Source organism: Manis pentadactyla, chromosome 2 (assembly GCF_030020395.1).
Source record: "Manis pentadactyla isolate mManPen7 chromosome 2, mManPen7.hap1, whole genome shotgun sequence".
In the NCBI taxonomy this organism is placed as follows: Eukaryota; Metazoa; Chordata; class Mammalia; order Pholidota; family Manidae; genus Manis; species Manis pentadactyla.
In genome coordinates, this window is record NC_080020.1 from 20,846,343 (window position 1) to 20,868,492 (window position 22,150).

At 37.6% G+C, this 22,150-nt stretch overlaps 1 protein-coding gene across 1 annotated transcript in view; it reads left to right on the forward strand.

Moving 5' to 3' along the window:
* Window positions 1-22,150, forward strand: part of LOC130682653 (THO complex subunit 2-like) — an 88,666-nt gene that overhangs the window by 58,636 nt on the left and 7,880 nt on the right. Inside the window, exons 13-19 of the mRNA XM_057497497.1 lie at window positions 5,375-5,459; window positions 6,074-6,167; window positions 6,583-6,663; window positions 8,197-8,293; window positions 10,353-10,470; window positions 11,066-11,245; window positions 12,095-12,259. Coding sequence (XP_057353480.1) covers window positions 5,375-5,459; window positions 6,074-6,167; window positions 6,583-6,663; window positions 8,197-8,293; window positions 10,353-10,470; window positions 11,066-11,245; window positions 12,095-12,259 — 820 coding nt within the window. The remainder of the gene's footprint in view (window positions 1-5,374; window positions 5,460-6,073; window positions 6,168-6,582; window positions 6,664-8,196; window positions 8,294-10,352; window positions 10,471-11,065; window positions 11,246-12,094; window positions 12,260-22,150) is intronic.

Genomic DNA, 22,150 nt, shown 5'->3' on the forward strand with positions numbered 1-22,150 from the left:
TAGACAATGGTCCAGTTTCATTCTCCTACATGTAGCTGTCCAGTTTTGCCAGCACCACCTGTTGAAGAGACTGTCATTTCGCCATTGTATGTCCATGGCTCCTTTATCAAATATTAATTGACCATATATGTCTGGGTTAATGTCTGGATTCTCTAGTCTGTTCCATTGGTCTGTGGCTCTGCTCTTGTGCCAGTACCAAATTGTCTTGATTACTATGGCTTTATAGTAGAGCTTGAAGTTGGGGAGTGAGATTCCCCCCTACTTTATTCTTCTTTCTCAGGATTGCTTTGGCTATTCGGGGTCTTTGGTGTTTCCATATGAATTTTTGAATTATTTGTTCCAGTTCATTGAAGAATGTTGGTGGTAGTTTGATAGGGATTGCATCAAATCTGTATATTGCTTTGGGCAGGATGGCCATTTTGACGATATTAATTCTTCCTAGCCACGAGCATGGGATGAGTTTCCATCTGTTAGTGTCCCCTTTAATTTCTCTTAAGAGTGACTTGTAGTTTTCAGAGTATAGGTCTTTCACTTCTTTGGTTAGGTTTATTCCTAGGTATTTTATTCTTTTTGATGCAATTGTGAATGGAGTTGTTTTCCTGATTTCTCTTTCTGTTGGTTCATTGTTAGTGTATAGGAAAGCCACAGATTTCTGTGTGTTGATTTTGTATCCTGCAACTTTGCTGTATTCCGATATCAGTTCTAGTAGTTTTGGGGTGGAGTCTTTAGGGTTTTTTATGTACAGTATCATGTCATCTGCAAATAGTGACAGTTTAACTTCTTCTTTACCAATCCGGATTCCTTGTATTTCTTTGTTTTGTCTGATTGCCGTGGCTAGGACCTCCAGTACTATGTTAAATAACAGTGGGGAGAGTAGGCATCCCTGTCTAGTTCCCGATCTCCGAGGAAAAACTTTCAGCTTCTCGCTGTTCAGTATAATCTTGGCTGTGGATTTATCATAAATGCCCTTTATTATGTTGAGGTACTTGCCCTCTATTCCCATTTCGCTGAGAGTTTTTATCATGAATGGATGTTGAATTTTGTCAAATGCTTTTTCAGAATCTATGGAGATGATCATGTGGTTTTTTTCTTTCTTTTGTTGATGTGGTAGATGATGTTGATGGATTTTTGAATGTTGTACCATCCTTGCATCCCTGGGATGAATACCACTTGGTCATGGTGTACGATCCTTTTGATGTATTTTTGAATTCTGTTAGCTGATATTTTGTTGAGTATTTTTGCATCTACATTCATCAGGAATATTGGTCTGTAGTTTTTTTTTTTGGTGGGGTCTTTGCCTGGTTTTGGTATTAGGGTGATGTTGGCTTCATAGAATGAGTTTGGGAGTATTCCCATCTCTTCTATTTTTTGGAAAACTTTAAGGAGAATGGATGTTATATCTTCTCTGTGTGTCTGATAAAATTCCGAGGTAAATCCGTCCAGCCCGGGGGTATTGTTCTTGGGTAGTTTTTTGATTACCGCTTCAATTTCATTGCTTGTAATTGGTCTGTTTAGATTTTCTGTTTCTTTCTGGGTCAGTCTTGGAAGGTTGTATTTTTCTAGGAAGTTGTCCATTCCTCCTAGGTTTCCCAGCTTGTTAGCATATAGGTTTTCATAGTACTCTCAATTATTCTTTGTATTTCTTTGAGGTCCGTCGTGATTTTTCCTTTCTCGTTTCTGATACTGTTGATTTGTGTTGACTCTGTTTTCCTCTTAATAAGTCTGGCTAGAGGCTTATCTATTTTGTTTATTTTCTCGAAGAACCAGCTCTTGGTTTCATTGATTTTTGCTATTGTTTTATTCTTCTCAATTTTATTTATTTCTTCTCTGATCTTTATTATGTCCCTCCTTCTGCTGACCTTAGGCCTCATTTGTTCTTCTTTTTCCAATTTCGATAATTGTGACATTAGACCATTCATTTGGGATTGTTCTTCCTTATTTAAATATGCCTGGATTGCTATATACTTTCCTCTTAAGACTGCTTTTGCTGCGTCCCACACTAGTTGGGGCTTTGTGTTATTGTTGTTTGTTTCCATATATTGCTGGATCTCCATTTTGATTTGGTCATTGATCCATTGATTATTTAGGAGCGTGTTATTAAGCCTCCATGTGTTTGTGAGCCTTTTTGCTTTCTTTGTACAGTTTATTTCTAGTTTGATGCCTTTGTCGTCTGAAAAGTTGGTTGGTAGGATTTCAATCTTTTGTGATTTACTGAGGCTCTTTTTGTGGCCTAGTATGTGGTCTATTCTGGAGAATGTTCCATGTGCACTTGAGAAGAATGTGTATCCTATTGCTTTTGGATGTAGAGTTCTGTAGATGTCTATTAGGTCCATCTGTTCTAGTGTGTTGTTCAGTGCCTCTGTGTCCTTACTTATTTTCTGTCTGTTGGATCTGTCCTTTGGAGTGTGTGGTGTGTTAAAGTCTCCCAGAATGAATGCATTGCATTCTATTTACTCCTTTAGTTCTGTTAGTATTTGTTTCGGATATGTTGGTGCTCCTGTATTGGGTGCATATATATTTATAATCATTATATCCTCTTGTTGGACTTAGCCCTTTATCATTATGTAATGTCCTTCTTTATCCTTTGTTAGTTTATTTATTTTGAAGTCTGTTTTGTCTGATACTAGTATTGCAACACCTGCTTTTTTCTCTCTGTTTGTATGAAATACCTTTTTCCATCCCTTGACTTAAAGTCTGTGCATGTCTTTGGGTTTTACGTGAGTCTCTTGTAAGCAGCATATGGATGGATCTTGCTTTTTTATCCATTCTATTACTCTGTGTGTTTTGATTGGTGCATTAAGTCCATTTATATTTAGGGTGATTATTGAAAGGTATGTACTTAGTGCCATTGCAAGCTTTACGTTTGTGGTTACCAAAGGTTCAGGGTTAGCTTCTTTACTGTGTTACTGTCTAACTTAACTCACTTGTTGAGCTATTATAAACACGGTCTTATGATTCTTTGTTTCTCTCCCTTCTTATTCCTCCTCCTCCCTTCTTCATATGTTGGGTGTTTTGTTATGTGCTCTTTGTAGGAGTACTCTCATCTAGAGCAGTCCCTATAAGATGCCCTGTAGAGGTGGTTTGTGGGAGGCAAATTCCCTCAACTTTTGCTTGTCTGGGAATTGTTTAATCCCTCCTTCATATTAAATGTTAATCGTGCTGGATACAGTATTCTTGGTTCAAGGCCCTTCTGTTTCATTGCATTAATTATATCATGCCATTCTCTTCTGGCCTGTAGGGTTTCTGTTGAGAAGTCTGATGACAGCCTGATGGGTTTTCCTTTCTAGGTGACCTTTTTTTCTCTCTGGCTGCCTTTAATACTTTGTCCTTGTCTTTGATCTTTGCCATTTTAATTATTATGTGTCTTGGTGTTGCCATCCTTGGATCCCTTGTCATGGGACTTCTGTGTACCTCTGTGGTCTGAGAGGCCATTTCCTCCCCTAGTTTGGGGAAGTTTTCAGCAATTATTTCTTCAAAGACACCTTCTATCCCTTTTTCTCTCTCTTCTTCTTCTGGAACCCCTGTAATGCAGATATTGTTCCTTTTAGATTGGTCACTCAGCTCTCTTAAAATGCTTTCATTCCTGGAGATCCTTTTATCTCTCTCTTCATCAGCTTCTCTGCATTCCTGTTCTCTGTTTTCTAGTACATTAATGGTCTCTTGCATCTCGTCCATTCTGTTTTGAAGTCCTTCCAGAGCTTGTTTTATTTCTGTATTCTCCTTCCTTAGTTCTTGCATATTTCTCTGCAAGTCCATCAACATGGTTATGACTTTTGTTTTGAATTCTTTTTCAGGAATACTGGTTAAATCTATCTCCCCAGGTTCCTTCTCAGGGGAAGATGTAGCAGATGCTGAAGCTATCTGGGTTAGTCTTGTCTGGATGAAATTTTTTTGCCTTTTCATGTTGACAGGTGCTATTGACTGTCAGCTGGGAGGGCCAAACTTTTCCCTTGCTACTGGCCTTTCTTTACTGGGACAACTGCGACCCCTAGTGGCTTGTGTTGGGTAACTGCGTGTGGACTGGGTCTTGGTGTCTTGCCGGGCCGGTGTGGAGGAAGCTCCCTTGCTGAGGGCGTGGCCAGGCTCAGGCTGCTTCTCTGCTGTGGCCACGCCCCAGAGGGGTAATGGACTGGTGGCTGTTTGGCTCTTTACCTCCGTGAGGGGTCTCAGAGCTGTTGCCCAGGGTGTTAGTGCGCCTGGGTTTCCCTGGAGTTTCCAGCTGCTGTACTGTGACCTGGGTTGTTTCCGTTCAGCTGTTGTGTCCCCGTCCCTTTAAGACTTTCAAACAGCACTTCCTTTTCTTTGTCACAGGGGCATCAGCTTCGGGACGCGCTCAGAGGTCTCACTGTCCTGTTTCCCTAGTTTCCAGCACCCCACGCATGCACTGTGTCTGCGCTCTGGTGCGAATGGCTAGGCCTGGGTGTTTAGCAGTCCTGGGCTCCCTCCCCCTCCCTGCTCCGACTCCTCTCCTCCCGCCGGGAGCTGGGGTGAGGGGTGTTCGGGTCCCTCCGGGCCGCGGCTTGTATCTTACCCCTTTCACCAGGCACTGGGTTCTCGCACGTGTGGATGTAGTCTGGCTGTTGTCCTGTGTTTTCTGGTCTCTCTTTTAGGATTAGTTGTATTTGTTGTATTTTCAAAAATATATATGTTTTTGGGAGGAGATTCCCACTGTCCTACTCACGCCGCCATGTTGACTCCGCCTCTCCATGTGTATGCTTTTTAAGTTTCTAGATTTATTATGTAATAATCTCACCAGAAGAGTTGAAGGTGCTGTATAATAATTGTTTTGGATTCTAAGTACTTCATAGATATGAATTTCCACAATGTTAGTAAAAGAATACTGAACAGAGGAAAAATTAAACAGGAAGAAAAGGAGTAAAATTTATTTTTCAGAAGTTGTTTACTTTGAATATAAAAACCAGAGAATTTCCTGTATCATGGAGTGCAGCATTAGCTATTACTCTTTTGGGGTCACTGAGACAGATGGCACAACGTATTTCTTTGCATTACACCAAATTTGATATCTTAATCCCTAAGGTGATAAATAAGCCTTTCTAAATCTAAAATAATGATTCTCTATAAGAAGAGTTGTATGTACTTGTAGGGTACATTAACAGTGTTAATGCTTATTACTATTACTATATAAGGAAATGTATATATTATAAATATTAAACATTAGTACAAAATCTTAATATCCCCTGGGAGAATGCCTCATTAAAATAGCACAAGCCCTGCAGTAAAGTATATAATGAATGTGGTTGTTTACATGGATTCATTTTGGATACTTGGAAAAGAATTTTTGTTTTCATGATGTAACAAAGTTATCAGGAAAATTATGTAAGATGATCCCTGCCACCTTTTTCTCCCCTTGTAGGCGTCTAACCAAGGAAAATGTGAAGCCTTCTGGAAGACAAATTGGAAAGTTGAGCCACAGCAATCCAACCATTTTGTTTGATTATGTACGTTTTGAGGTTAACATTATTTTAAGGGACTTTTCTGTTTGTTATCTTTAAATCAGCACAGGTGGAAATGAAACAATGTAGTTTTTTAAATGTGTGGTAGTCTTGGGGTGGAACCTTTAACAAATGGTTATTTCAGAAATGAAACTTAATATACAAAATATTTAATACATTGATATATTTTTCTAGTAATATGTAACAATTATACTGTTTTAAACACTCTATCAGTCATTTTGATGTATTGAAACATAGTAAAGAGATGGATTAGTTGTTGATTTAGTTGTTAGAAACATCTGAATAACATTTCATTGTGATTCAGATACAACACTTTCATATTTTGAGATCTCTAAAACATTTAGCATGAAAGTAGCCTCTGTAATTCCAAAATTCAAGTTTAGATGCCCTGGAATTATTTCTTAATTGGAAAATACAGCCTAACAAAGTATTTTCTAAGTAAATGGTAGAATAGTAAGTTGTATATAAATACAAAATGGAAGGAAACAAATTTTAAGCATTATTTCTTTTGAAAAATAAAAAGTGTAGCCATTATTTAGATAGCACCAAGTTCTCTTTTAATTAGTTAACGCCATCTATTCTTTGTTGCTGTCTTCCAGATCTTGTCACAAATACAAAAGTATGATAACTTAATAACACCTGTAGTAGATTCATTGAAATATCTCACTTCGTTGAATTATGATGTCTTGGCCTGTATCCTTTTGAGTGAAGTAATGTGTACATTTCATGTTTCATAGGTGTTAATGGTGAACATTTTATTTTCATTCTGAGTTCCTTCAGAAACCATTTGCATATGATTCTGTTGGCTGATCTGAAGGTGGGCCAGTCAGGAGTGAGTGAGTGAGTGAGTGAGTGAGTGTGTGTGTGCATTATATAGAGAGACACAATGTTAAGTTTACTAAACATCTCGAAATAGGTGGAATCTGCCTTGCTTGCTGAGAGATGGAAAAGAAGCTAAAAAAGAAAAGTTGGTACTACAGTGTGTGTATTTTTCAATAATTTGTAATAACTTGAAGCTTAGTTTTTCCCAAGATGCAGCATTTGTTGTTGTTTTAAGGGTCTTTGTTAGAGATATAGTGACTTAAAATTATTTCTTAATGTATGAAAGATTGTATCATTGAAGCGTTAGCTAATCCAGAGAAGGAGAAAATGAAACACGATGATACAACCATCTCAAGCTGGCTTCAGAGTAAGTATTTTTATTTTTCCGAGGATGAAATTTTCATCTGTCATGACTACCATTCGATGTATTCTACTACCTGTACTAAGGACCTACTTGTCAAGAGCTCTTTAGAACATCTAGCCACTTGATTTCTACTGAATGTCCAAGTCCTTGGCTGTGTTAGGAGGTTTATATGTTATGTACTTCCCAACTCAAGAGGCTGGTATTGGCTATGGTAGTATTTGGGTAAGCATTGGTAGGAAGATGAAAATTCCCTTCTGGTCTATTATTTTAGAGGAATTAATCTTAAAGGAATGATTATCTTTACCATCCTGAGGTTCCAGTCATCTTAAAAGAAATAAAAATTTTCTCTTGTTTAACAAAAAACCTAGTCTTGTTTTATGTATTTTTTATTTCTTGTACCTTAGCAGCTAGTTCACTTTTCTTTCTACCTATTGTGTCTGATAGCTGAATCTTGCAATAGCTCCTCATTGCCCTTTAGAATCTGAAATCCGTAGAAGTCATACAAGTAAGTTCTTTCAGATTTGGGTCCTTACTCACTGTACTAGCCTCATCTTTTGCCTCTTCCCTAATATTCTAGGTTCCATTAATACTGAACTACTTGCACTTTGCATGCCCTTTTGCACGTGTTATTCCCTCTACTTGGGATACTCTTCTGTGCCCACTCATCTCCTCCACCACATCTCTACTTGCTCATTAGATTTCAGTTTAGAGGTCAGTTTCTTTGGAACTCTTTCCCTGTTAATGCTCCCACCAGAAGTCAGTATTAGGTGTCCCTCTTCTGTACTCCCATGGAATCTTTTATTTGTCATAGTGATTTCAGTTTACTTTTCTGTGTCCCTCACTAGACTGTAGGCTCCTTGAGGGTAGGACCTAGGTTTCTTCATTTAGGTGCTCAGCAAATAATTGTTGAAAAGGCTGTGGATTACTTGACTTGACTCAGATCTCCTCCTCTTGTCTTGACTGGGGTTTTCTCACTATTCAGTGATAATGGACTGTTGGCTAAAATTGGTCTTTGTCTGCTTCTTGCTCTGGCAATGCTTTACCTGTTTCCTTGCCTCTCCACAACTAGTAGCATGTTCCCAGATAAAAAGATTTTTGTGTGTGTAGGACTCAAACATTTGAGAGGCGGGTGTTTTGTTGATCATTCAACTCTATGGAGCGATCTGCAATATCATAAGCCCTGGAATCAGGACAGATAGGTTTGAATCACTTTTCCTACCCATACCAACTGTGCGACCATGAACAAGTTACCCAAATTTTCCTCACTGATAGGTTTGTACCAACCTGAGATGATTATTGCAAAGATTAAGTGAGATAATTAACAAAGGGCTTAGTACAGTGCTTGGTGTATGTATGTATGTTCAATAAATATTAACTATTATTATAAAATTCCATTCAATGGCATTAGCAATACAATTATTTCCGCCTCATTTTGTTTTAGAAATTGAGTTAGTTGAAGAAAATCACATACTTAGTATTGTGTTTTTTTGTTTTATAAACTGTTTTTTAAAAGCCCTATTTTTTAATTTCATATAGGTCTGGCTAGTTTCTGTGGTGCAGTTTTTCATAAATACCCAATTGATCTTGCTGGTCTTCTTCAATATGTGGCTAATAAGCTAAAGGCGGGCAAAAGGTATTCTTAGCAAATTATATGTAAATGAAATTAAGTAATTTGAGTTCTTCTGGTGGTATTATTGGGATATTGAGATTGCTATTATCCTGAAAAGGTATTTGTTACAGTCTTATTAGAATAGTTGCTCACTTATATTGAATTCTGTAACTAAAACTGTAATTTAATACATAAACTTTTTTTTTACAGAAAGAAATGTAATATTTGGCTACATATGTGATTAAAAAGACTAACTTATTTTGACTACCTATTTGGCTTTTGAATAAATAATATAGTGTATTGTAAATCCTCTTAAGACAAAATATATTGTACTATTGATTATTACTACTGGACAGTAATTGACCTTTACATTGAGCATTTTGTTAAGGACATGTTTATTTTGTAGGTGTGGTATCTTTAAGACACTGTTAATTATTGACCTTGAACTTTAGAGATATGTAAAGCTTACATACCTTCTGGACAGTGTCCCATTTTCTTTGTAAATGCTGAGGTCTAATATTTTATTCTGGACCAATACCAGTGCTTAAAGTTTGAATTAGTATGTAAGGGAATTAAACCTCATCCGCAGTAGACTGACTAGAATCAAGGAACTGAAAATTGTTTCCAAAAGCTTTCTGGTAGAAAATGAAAAAATTTATAAAGCTATCTGGTGTTCCAAAGAAGTATTACCTAAGTAATTCTTGACAGATTATTATTTTGGTTTAGGGAAAACCTTTAAAAAAAGTACTGTTTAGATTCAGGATTTTATCAGCGTGTCATTCATACTGTGCTCATCTAGTGATCATTCCTATATACTCTATTTACTCTTTGTAGGCCAGGAGAACATGTTATTTGTAAGTCCGTAACTCGGTTCTCTGTCCTGTGAGTATAGTTTTTGTGACCATCTAATTAAAAGATAGTTTAAAGAAGAATTAAAATATTGCATTGGTACTTGTTGCATTCTAATTTGCATGAGGGCCCTCTTCGTTTCAAAAATCATGTTAAGGGAAGTCAAGTCAAGTTGCAAGATAAAACAACAAGAATCTTAGAAAATTCTTCCTTTGTCTATTTAAACTTGCGTCTCGGGTATGTGTAGCTTTCCCGTTGGAAAGACATCTATACTGGTTTTGTAGGAAAGAATGTTTTCATTTTATCTTCATTACTTAACTAATTAAAGATCTTGGAAGTTATAAGGTGTTATTTCTGTTGAAAGTCCTAAGCTTTGAGAATTAAAATGCATGATTGTCAACACAGTAATGAATGTGGTTAAGGCTGACCACCAAACTTCCACCTTAGGCTCAAATACCACAACGTGATACTTTTGTTTCCTTCCTTTTTTCCTTTCTCCTCTCCTTCCCTCCCTCCATTCCTTCCAAGTGTGTGATTATTTAGAGATGGCTCTAACCAACAAGAATACATATTGGCCATCCTGTACTGGAGGATTAAAAAATTCTATGAGACATTACTGGGTCAACTGATAAAAATGAAATAGGAACTTAGGTTAGATAAAAGTATTGTATCAGTGTTAGATTTACTAAGTTGGTAACTATGTTGTGGTTATATAAGAGAATAGCTGTGTTCTTAGGAAACACATTCTTAGGAATTGTAGGGGTAGAATGTACCCCTAAGTGATGTTGCTAAATAAGTAAGTTATTCTCAGATGGTTCAAAAAATTGTGCGTGTGTGTGTGTGTGTGTGTGTGTGTGTGTGTGTGTGTGTGTGTCTATAGAGAGAGGGAGGAAGAGAGAACAAAAAATGATAAAGCAAACAGGAGTAAAAGTGTTAATAGGTGAAATTGGGGTAAAGGGTGTATCAGTGTGCTTTGTACTATTATTATTTTTGCATCCTATCTGTAAGTTTGAAATTATTTCCAAGTAAAAAGTTGAGCATAAACACATTACATGCCCGAAGTATTTCTCAGTATAGTTCTAGGAGTGCAGTTTTTCCTTAAAAACTGCTTCAGCCCCTCACCCCTGTGTTTATGTGCAAATAATTTAGGGCTTTTCAGTATGTTAATTATAATATATTCTTACCTTTATGTTTAAAGTTTCAACTATAAACTGTTTCTTATTTTTCTAAATAGTTTTGACCTGCTTATATTGAAAGAAGTGGTACAGAAAATGGCAGGAATAGAAATTACAGAGGAAATGACAATGGACCAACTAGAGGCCATGACTGGTGGAAAGCAGCTAAAAGCTGAGGTGAGAGTTTCTATTTTTGTTTATTGACTTTTTAAATTCAAAATGTGTGCATACTCTTACAGTGAAGAACCCAAACAATATGTAAGTATAGAACACCAAACAAAACCATAGTACCCTTCTCTCCTAACCACCCCCACCTCCCCTTAAAAATTGAGGTAAACTCGTTGTTTTAATTTTTTTTAAAAGCTGAAGCAAAGTATAAAAGACAGTATTCGATATGTAAGAGAAATAAATACCACTTTCTGTGGTCCTTGATATCTTAACTGGCATAAATCTGAACATAGTTATTCTGTTGTTGAATCTGCTCCACTTGGAATAAAGAATATTCCTTTTCCTTTGTAAGGGACTGCAAGGTATAAAATGGAGAATATGTAGAAGTTTTAATTAAGTTATCAGTCATCTTTCAGCCACTGACTATAATTAGTAACACTCTCACTGAAATAAATTTTTGAGAAAGGGAAGGAATGTTACAAGTATATGAGTTCTTAATCTTCCTGAACTGAATTGTAACTGAACTTTTTCTTCTTTCTGTCTTCAAACCAGATGGCCTGTGTTATGTACTGTATGCTGGTAAATTTTGTCTTCTTTTGTGCAGGGTGGCTATTTTGGCCAGATCAGAAACACTAAAAAATCTTCCCAGAGATTAAAGGATGCACTATTGGACCACGACCTTATTCTTCCTCTGTATTTGCTTATGGCTCAGCATAGAAATGGGGTCATCTTTCAGGAAGGTGGAGAGAAACATTTGAAACTTGTGGGAAAGCTCTATGATCAGGCAAGTTAAAGTGGTTTTTGTATTTATGTGGATTTTAAAAAATCCTAATATTAGAAAATATGGAATGTTATATAATTTGAAAATGCCATTTTGCTCATCATATGAGTGTGAAGCAGATCTAATGTAAAATAGATATGTTAGAAATATAGGGGCTATTTGTGCAAATTATGTTTAAGAGATGGCCCTTGGATAAGGTTTATATATATATGTGTGTGTGTGTGTATACATATATATATATATATATATATATGTATACACATATATACACATATATATATGTATAAGGTTTTCAGTTAAGCAGATAACTTCAAGTTGTTTGCTTTCATATCTTACCTGATTTCTGGAAATCTGAAATTTCCATCACAACAAAGTAGATGTGATCTTAATAAAATATATTTCTGCATACTAAGCACCAAAACCTATGATTAGCCTACAAGGTGTTTTTTTTATCACCGACTATATTCCAAGAGAAAAAAAGATCCACATGTATTTTATTAAGTTTTCATCTTTCAAGGACAGTAGAATTGACTTATATATACATAAAATTGTTGTATGTGATTTAGGTAAATATATTCTGCTACTAAAAGTGATCAAGAATAGTTTGGAACTTGAGATGTTGTTGACTGTTAAAGCCTTAGATTAGTCAATTTTTCAGGGCCTTGGCATTTATTTTTGCAATGTGATTATGTTTGTAGATTGTCTCTAAAGTTCTTTCAAGTTGGAAACTTTGAATTTGTGATTGTTAACCAAAATATTGTTAAAATGACATATCTTAATCGTTTTGGAAAATGTTTATGTTAGTTTTATAAAAACCAGTAGCATTTGTCTTTTGTCTTTTTCTAAATTTAGTGTCATGATACCCTGGTGCAATTTGGTGGGTTTTTAGCATCTAATCTAAGCACAGAAGATTACATAAAGCGAGTGCCTTCAATTGATGTGCTCTGTAATGAATTTCATACACCCTACGATGCAGCATTTTTCCTGTCTAGGCCAATGTATGCACAGCACATTTCGGTAAGATAAATACTCTCTGCTGCCATTCAGGAATGACTCCAAATTATTTCTTACCTGTTTTATTTGTAAATGCATTTTAGCCTGACATAGATGTAGATCGTGTCTCTTGGAGTTACTCTTTGTTAATACTCAGCTCTGAGCAGTATACAATGAGAATGCCCCTTTAAGAAAATAAGCCTTACTTGTTGTGTGATTTTACTGTTACTGCATCACCAGTTGATCAGGTTGATGTCTTATGGACCCTCTAGAACTATAGCTCTCAAACATTAGTGTAGATGAAAATTACCAGGGAAGCATCTTAAAAACTCAATCCCATGTTCCCAAATTGTAATTTAGTAACTTGAATAGTACCCAGGGGAATTTGTTTGTTTGCTGTTTGTTTTTTTTAACAAGCGCTAGATCATTCTAACTCAGGCAAACGTGGTACATTATTGAGAAACACTCCTGTTGAATGCAGAGCCCTGTTCCTTCACTGATAATATCCTGTCAGATAACTGACTTGTTGATATGCAGAGTGCTTTGAAAGTCATAAAGACAGATGGAGAGAAAGACTTAACCACCACAAGTACTCTAAAAACTCTTGCAACCTCAGTGGTGTAATACCTGGGAAAGGTGTATTCCTGGTTCTTGTTTTATTTATCTCCATATAAATGAAATAACAACAGAAGTAAACTAGAGCCTTCCTAGCAGGATAGCCTAGTAAAGACTGTATTGAAATTCAAGTAAGGATGTGGGCGAAAGGAGACAGCCTGCCCTCTCCTCTACTCCTCTATGCCACCTGCATGCTTTCCTGCAAAGCAGTGCCCACTAATGGTGATTCACTCTTCCTTTTGCCTTGGGCCATGGCCAGTGCTCATTTGGAAACTGTGATACTTCCCCACTCTGACTGGAGCCCCAGCAGACTCTTCACTTTTGTGCAGGCTTGGATTCTTCCCCTTCTGTTTTATTTGTTGTTTTAAAGTCTGTAACTGTATGGTTTGGGGAAAGATCTCGGTCTTTTCTCTTAAACTAGGATTCCATGTTTGTTCCCAGTGGGAATACAGGGCTGTGCGGTAGAAGTGTGGGGGGGAAAAGGCCCTGAGAAATTCTGGGTTCTCATTGATTAGGCAATCAGCGGGCAGCTATTCGTATTTACATATCAGCTGCTGCAGTCTCACACTTCCCTTTAAGAATTGACTAAATGCTAATTGATTTAATTATCACTTTAGCAGTTCTGTGCTATGCTCTTTAGGGGAAGGGAATAAGGCCTCTTCTTCCTCTTAGAATTTCTCAATCCAAAAAATGGTGTGCTCCCTTTGCATAGTTATACCCGGTGTTGTTGCTCCCGCCTTCCCCCCAAGTAGATCAGTTTCAGCTATACAACAAGGGACCTGATTTCTTGAAGGAGTGAGGTTAGAGGATTGCTTCATATCAGGAATTCTGCCCTGCCCTGTGCTATACTGAGAAGTGAACACACTAATCTGTGATAGTGAACACTCTGGCTGCCTGAGGTTGGCTGAACTTTTCTAGTTCAAAAAATGGAGCCAGTCATTCATACCAGTAGCTACCTTTTCGGAAGCCTGTGTAAAATACTGTGTCTTTGTCATTTAAGAATTACAAAAATCCAGGAATGAAACAATATTAAGAGAACTGTGTGACCAATCCAAAAGGAACAATATCCGTATTATAGGGGTCCCAGAAGAAGAAGAGAGAGGAAAAGAGATGGAAAGTATCTTAGAAGAAATAATTGCTGAAAACTTCCCCACACTGGGGGAGGAAGTAATCGAACAGACCACGGAAATACACAGAACCCACAACAGAAAGGATCCAAGAAGGGCAACACCAAGACACATAATAATTAAAATGGCAAAGATCAAGGACAAGGAAAGAGTTTTAAAGGCAGCTAGAGAGAAAAAGGTCACCTATAAAGGGAAACCCATCAGGCTAACGTCAGATTTCTCAACACAAACCCTACAGGCCAGAAGAGAATGGCATGATATATTTAATACAATGAAACAGAAGGGCCTTGAACCAAGGATACTGTATCCAGCACGACTATCATTCAAATATGACGGTGGGATTAAACAATTCCCAGACAAACAAAAGCTGAGGGAATTTGCTTTCCACAAACCACCTCTACAGAACATCTTACAGGGACTGCTCTAGATGGGAGCACTCCTAGAAAAAGCACAGCGCAAAACACCCAACATATGAAGAATCGAGGAGGAGGAATAAGAAGGGAGAGAAGAAAAGAATCTCCAGACAGTGTATATAACAGCTCAATAAGCGAGCTAAGTTAGGCAGTAAGATACTAAAGAAGCTAACCTTGAACCTTTGATAACCACGAATTTAAAGCCTGCAATGGCAATAAGTACATATCTTTCAATAGTCACCCTGAATGTTAACAGGTTGAATGCACCAATCAAAAGACACAGAGTAACAGAATGGATAAAAAAGCAAGACCCATCTATATGCTGCTTACAAGAAACTCACCTCAAACCCAAAGACATGTACAGACTAAAAGTCAAGGGATGGAAAAACATATTTCAAGCAAACAACAGTGAGAAGAAAGCAGGGGTTGCAGTACTAATATAAGACAAAATAGACTTCAAAACAAAGAAAGTAACAAGAGATAAAGAAGGACACTACATAATGATAAAGGGCTCAGTCCAACAAGAGGATATAACCATTCTAAATATATATGCACCCAACACAGGAGCACCAGCATATGTGAAACAAATACTAACAGAACTAAAGGGGGATATAGACTGCAATGCATTCATTCTAGGAGACTTCAGCACACCACTCACCCCAAAGGATAGATCCACTGGGCAGAAAATAAGTAAGGACACGGAAGCACTGAACAACACAGTAGAGCAGATGGACCTAATAGACATCTATAGAACTCTACATCCAAAAGCAGCGGGATATACATTCTTCTCAAGTGCACATGGAACATTCTCCAGAAGAGACCACATACTAGGCCACAAAAAGAGCCTCAGAAAATTCCAAAAGATTGAAATCCTACCAACCAACTTTTCAGACAACAAAGGCATAAAACTAGAAATAAACTGTACAAAGAAAGCAAAGAGGCTCACAAACACATGGAGGCTTAACAACACGCTCCTAAATAATCAATGGATCAATGACCAAATCAAAATGGAGATCCAGCAATATATGGAAACAAATGACAACAACAACACTAAGCCCCAACTTCTGTGGGACACAGCAAAAGCAGTCTTAAGAGGAAAGTGTATAGCAATCCAAGCATATTTAATAAAGGAAGAGCAATCCCAAATGAATGGTCTAATGTCACAATTATCGAAATTGGAAAAAGAAGAACAGATGAGGCCTAAGGTCAGCAGAAGGAGGGACATAATAAAGATCAGAGAAGAAATAAATAAAATTGAGAAGAATAAAACAATAGCAAAAATCAATGAAACCAAGAGCTGGTTCTTCGAGAAAATACACAAAATAGATAAGCCTCTAGCCAGACTTATTAAGAAGAAAAGAGAGTCAACACAAATCAACAGTATCAGAAACGAGAAAGGAAAAATCACGACGGACCCCACGGAAATGCAAAGAATTATTGGAGAATTCTATGAAAACCTATATGCTAACAAGCTGGGAAACCTAGGAGAAATGGACAACTTCCTAGAAAAATATAACCTTCCAAGATTGACCCAGGAAGAAACAGAAAATCTAAACAGACCAATTACCAGCAACGAAATTGAAGCGGTAATCAAAAAACTACCAAAGAACAAAACCCCCGGGCCAGATGGATTTACCTCGGAATTTTATCAGACATACATGGAAGACATAATACCCATTCTCCTTAAAGTTTTCCAAAAAATAGAGGAGGAGGGGATACTCCCAAACTCATTCTATGAAGCTAACATCACCCTAATACCAAAACCAGGCAAAGACCCCACCAAAAATGAAAACTACAGACCAATATCCCTGATGAATGTAGATGCAAAAATACTCAACAAAATATTAGCAAACCGAATTCAAAAATACATCAAAATGATCATACACCATGACCAAGTGGTATTCATCCCAGGGATGCAAGGATGGTACAACATTCGAAAGTCCATCAACATCATCCACCACATCAACAAAAGTAAAGACAAAAACCACATGATCATCTCCATAGATGCTGAAAAAGCATTTGACAAAGTTCAACATCCATTCATGTTAAAAACTCTCAGCAAAATGGGAATAGAGGGCAAGTACCTCAACATAATAAAGGCCATCTATGATAAACCCACAGCCAACATTATATTGAACAGCGAGAAGCTGAAAGCATTTCCTCTGAGATCAGAAACTAGACAGGGATGCCCACTCTCTCCACTGTTATTTAACATAGTACTGGAGGTCCTAGCCACGGCAATCAGACAAAATAAAGAAATACAAGGAATCCACATTGGTAAAGAAGAAGTTAAACTGTCACTATTTGCAGATGACATGATACTGTACATAAAAAACCCTAAAGACTCCACCCCAAAACTACTAGAACTGATATCGGAATACAGCAAAGTTGCAGGATACAAAATCAACACACAGAAATCTGTGGCTTTCCTATATACTAACAATGAACCAACAGAAAGAGAAATCAGGAAAACAACTCCATTCACAATTGCATCCAAAAAAATAAAATACCTAGGAATAAACCTAACCAAAGAAGTGAAAGACCTATACTCTGAAAACTACAAGTCACTCTTAAGAGAAATTAAAGGGGACACTAACAGATGGAAACTCATCCCATGCTCGTGGCTAGGAAGAATTAATATCGTCAAAATGGCCATCCTGCCCAAAGCAATATACAGATTTGATGCAATCCCTATCAAACTACCACCAACATTCTTCAATGAACTGGAACAAATAATTCAAAAATTCATATGGAAACACCAAAGACCCCGAATAGCCAAAGCAATCCTGAGAAAGAAGAATAAAGTAGGGGGGAATCTCACTCCCCAACTTCAAGCTCTACTATAAAGCCATAGTAATCAAGACAATTTGGTACTGGCACAAGAGCAGAGCCACAGACCAATGGAACAGACTAGAGAATCCAGACATTAACCCAGACATATATGGTCAATTAATATTTGATAAAGGAGCCATGGACATACAATGGCGAAATGACAGTCTCTTCAACAGGTGGTGCTGGCAAAACTGGACAGCTACATGTAGGAGAATGAAACTGGACCATTATCTAACCCCATATACAAAAGTAAACTCAAAATGGATCAAAGACCTGAATGTAAGCCATGAAACCATTAAACTCTTGGAAGAAAACATAGGCAAAAACCTCTTAGACATAAACATGAGTGACCTCTTCTTGAACATATCTCCCCGGGCAAGGAAAACAACAGCAAAAATGAGTAAGTGGGACTATATTAAGCTGAAAAGCTTCTGTACAGCAAAAGACACCATCAATAGAACAAGAAGGATCCCTACAGTATGGGAGAATATATTTGAAAATGACACATCCGATAAAGGCTTGACATCCAGAATATATAAGGAGCTCACACGCCTCAACAAACAAAAAACAAATAACCCTATTAAAAAATGGGCAGAGGAACTGAACAGACAGTTCTCCAAAAAAGAAATACAGATGGCCAACAGACACATGAAAAGATGCTCCACATCGCTAATTATCAGAGAAATGCAAATTAAAACTACAATGAGGTATCACCTCACACCAGTAAGGATGGCTGTCATCCAAAAGACAAACAACAACAAATGTTGGCGAGGCTGTGGAGAAAGGGGAACCCTCCTACACTGCTGGTGGGAATGTAAGTTAGTTCAACCATTGTGGAAAGCAGTATGGAGGTACATCAAAATGCTCAAAACAGACTTACCATTTGACCCAGGAATTGCACTCCTAGGAATTTACCCTAAGAACGCAGCAATCAAGTTTGAGAAAGACAGATGCACCCCTATGTTTATTGCAGCACTATTTACAATAGCCAAGAATTGGAAGCAACCTAAATGTCTATCAATAGATGAATGGATAAAGAAGATGTGGTACATATACACAATGGAATACTACTCAGCCATAAGAAAAGGGCAAATCCAATCATTTGCAACAACATGGATGGAGCTGGAGGGTATTATGCTCAGTGAAACAAGCCAAGCGGAGAAAGAGAAATACCACATAATTTCACTTATCTGTGGAATATAAGAACAAAGGAAAATCTGAAGGAACAAAACAGCAGCAGAATCACAGAACTCAACAATGGACTAACAGGTACCAAAGGGAAAGGGACTGGGGAGGATGGGTGGGTAGGGAGGGATAAGGGGGGGAGAAGTAGGGAGTATTAAGATTAACATGCATGGAGGGGTAGGAGAAAGGGGAGGGCTGTACAACACAGAGAAGGCAAGAAGTGATTCTACAACATTTTGCTATGCTGATGGACAGTGACTGTAAAGGGGTTTATAGGGGAGACCTGGTATAGGGGAGAGCCTAGGAAACATAATATTCGTCATGTAAGTGTAGATTAGTGATACCAAAAAACAAAGCAAAAAAAAAAAAAAACAAAGGGCTGTTCCTGTGTGGTAACCTCCAACGAGTTCTACACAAGGGTATAAAGGGCATATAAAAGTGTAGGCAAAGGGTCTGTTTGTGTTTATACAGAGGATCAAAGCCTAATTGGGCTACCCTGAAAATGAACTAAGATACGATATGAAAAAGAACTTCCAACATCTGCACTCTCTGGAAGACTCATGCCGGAAGATGATCATCAAAAAACCCCAACAAAGATCCACGCACTGCTACAGCTGTAGATGCACTCATCCCACCAGTTCCTGGACTTGCCATGGGAAGGAGGAAGGAGATATCTAAGCTGGCCTGTGCATACAGTAAAACAACAAATTTGACTGGATCTATACTGTTGGAACTCAACCAAGAATTAGGAGAAGTGCAAATTGTAGCGCTCCAAATCTTAACAACTACAGACTATTTACTGTTAAAAGAACATATGGCATGTGAACAGTCCCCAGGAATGGGTTGTTTTAATTTGTCTGATTTCTCTCAGACTGTTCAAGTTCAGTTGGACAATATCCACCATATCATAGATAAGTTTTCACAAATGCCTAAGGTGCCTAACTGGTTTTCTTGGTTTCACTGGAGATGGCTGGTAATTACAGATATGCTTTGGTTATGTAACTATACTCCTATTATGTTAATGTGTGTGCGCAATTTAAGTAGTAGCTTAAAACCTATACATGCTGAAGTTACTCTACAAGAAGATATGTCAGAGAAATAATCAATCTTCCCATGTTTTCTTCCTTTCTGCTACTTCTATAGCTTTTCTTCTTCCTTCCTAATTACAACCCTTAAATAGAATTCGTGCCTCATATCAAATTTACCGAGTATCATAATTCTTCCAAGTGGTAAAGATACCTCAGGACAAATGCTGGGCATAGAAGCCACAGGGCATAAATATGCAAAGAAGTAAAAAGCTAACCTTTTCAAACAATAAGGCTTCTCTCTCACTTACCAACTTTACATTTCCCTGTATGGCCCCGGAAGATGACTGGTTAGCCAGAGACGGGTAAGATTCCTCAAGGGAGGAACAACCTAAGACAGGCACAGTCGCAGGGGGGCCATCAGGTGAGAAATTGGGGATCAACAGAGGTGAGGCTTAGAACCTCACCCCCCCGTTCTGAGAGAAATCCTCTGCATACGTGGATGTTTTATTGCCCTGGTCTAGCTTGGATTAACACGTAGTCTACAGGCACACACCTGATCATCTACATTTGCTCTCTTATAACACTAAACTATGTTTTCTACCTTTATCTTGTATCTACCTACCACTTCAGCATTTTATTAAAAATAATAATAATAAAGAGAGAAATGTGGTATCCACATATAAATCAAGTATAAAAACCAAATGAGTATTCATATTTGAACTGACTGTTTAGAGTTCATAATGCATGAGCAAAACCGAAAGTTTCTGTGATGACTGCCCTTGTACTGTTCACTATGTAACTTATTCATTATGTAAGAATTTGTTCTCCATGTAAGAACTTGTTTGTTATGCCTCAGAAGATTGGAAACTGACGAAAATTAGGCTTGGGGTGGATTAATGATTGTGCATTGAGCATTGACTCCCCTATACAGAATTTTATTGTCGTTAACAACCATTTGATCAATAAATATGAGAGATGCCCTCACAAAAAAAAAAAAAAAAAAAAAAAAAAGGACAGACTTCCAATGGTAAAATAAATAAGTAACCGGGATGTAATGTATAGCATAAGGAATATAGTCAAGATATTGTAACAGCTTGGTAGGGTGATAGCTGGAACCTAGAATTATGTATATAAATGTTCTACCACTGTGTTGTACACTTGAAACTAATGTAATGTAATACTGTGCGTCAACTACCCTTCAATAAAAAATAATTATTTAAAAAAAAAAAAAAGAATTACAAAAATCTAAACAATAAATGTCGTTTGCCTGTCAGGGTTGAGGAGGAAAACAACTATACAGAGGTGGCTAGATAGCTAAGTCAGAGATAAGTGTTCCCCATTGGCTATATTCTGTCTTCTGGAAAGGGAGTTCTTGGCAACCTTGCCTGCACTTTGGAGGAGTATCCAACCTCCTGGGGATCCTTGCTTTCGCTTCTTGAGTGAAAGCCTGTCTTGTAAAGCCTTTGATGAGGGAATGAGTATTGGAGGACTGCTAGGTCCCTTCCATAAACTGACTACCGATTTCTCTCCTGCAAATAATTCAGCTGACCAAACACTGCTCAGAATATTGGGCCAGGAAGAGCTTTCTGAATAGTAATTAGAAGTACAGCAATAATTGGGGGTATCAGTTCTATTCCATAGATCTAGGGTCCCAGTGCGTTGAGCTGTAGAGCTGTTATGCCTCTCCACTTGACTGAAGATGTGAGCCTGAAGAGGGAGTTAAACTGACTTTAGACAAATACTCATCGTAGGTAAATACAAATCATAGATATCTTTTCTGATCAAAACTGTTGTTGTTTTTTAACAAGATAGGGACTAGGGGAGTACCTAGTAACAAGTCATCAACTTAGAAGAGGATTGGGGAGATGGGCTATCCTATAACCCTCTCATTCCTATAACCTAATTTTCATTTATAATTATTGAGACTCACCTTGCAATGTGGGTCTGAAAAAAAGGCTCTCCCCCATTTCATATTCTAGATCTTGTCTAAGTCAGGTAGCTAAGTTATCTTATGCAGGTTGTTTCAACCCTATACTATGTTTTATTAGAACCTTAGATGATATCATTCTGCTCACATAGATTCATTATTATTTACTCTTGATAGTACCTACCCTCAAATTTTTAAACCCTTTCTTATCCCAGCTGCTCTGCTCTTAGGTCTCTGTTGTAATTGGGACCTCTCTCTTGTAAGTAATGTTCTTCATAGTTTTGTCACCTGTGTAGTCTCAGTAGTTATCATCAGTGTGCTTTCTAAAATGGGGTAGGAGGAGGTAAATCTTCTCACTTCCAGAATAATTTTAAGATTCTCAGAGCCTGCTTGAGATACCGTCTGGAACCAAAAGCACTTGGTATTTCTTCAGTCTCGTGAGCCTGGGGTATAGACATACTTAGGAGGGAAGGCAGCTGGACTGTGGGGAGTCAAGACTGTTCTGCCATGATGGAAACTGGAAGTGGATCCTTTGACCTCTGACCTTCTAGTTCTGGGTTCCATGTTTAGCCCAAACAATGAATGATTTAAGTGTTTTTCTAACATAAAGAAGAAACTCTTTTTGGGTCTCCTCCTAGGTTCATCTTCAGGATTATGCCTAACCCAAACAAAATTTTTTGGGTGAGAGCTCTTGTATCCTCAAGAGACTGAGGGACATGAGACAATTCTTTGTATTATATATATATATAGAGAGAGAGAGACAATTCTTTGTATTATATATATATATA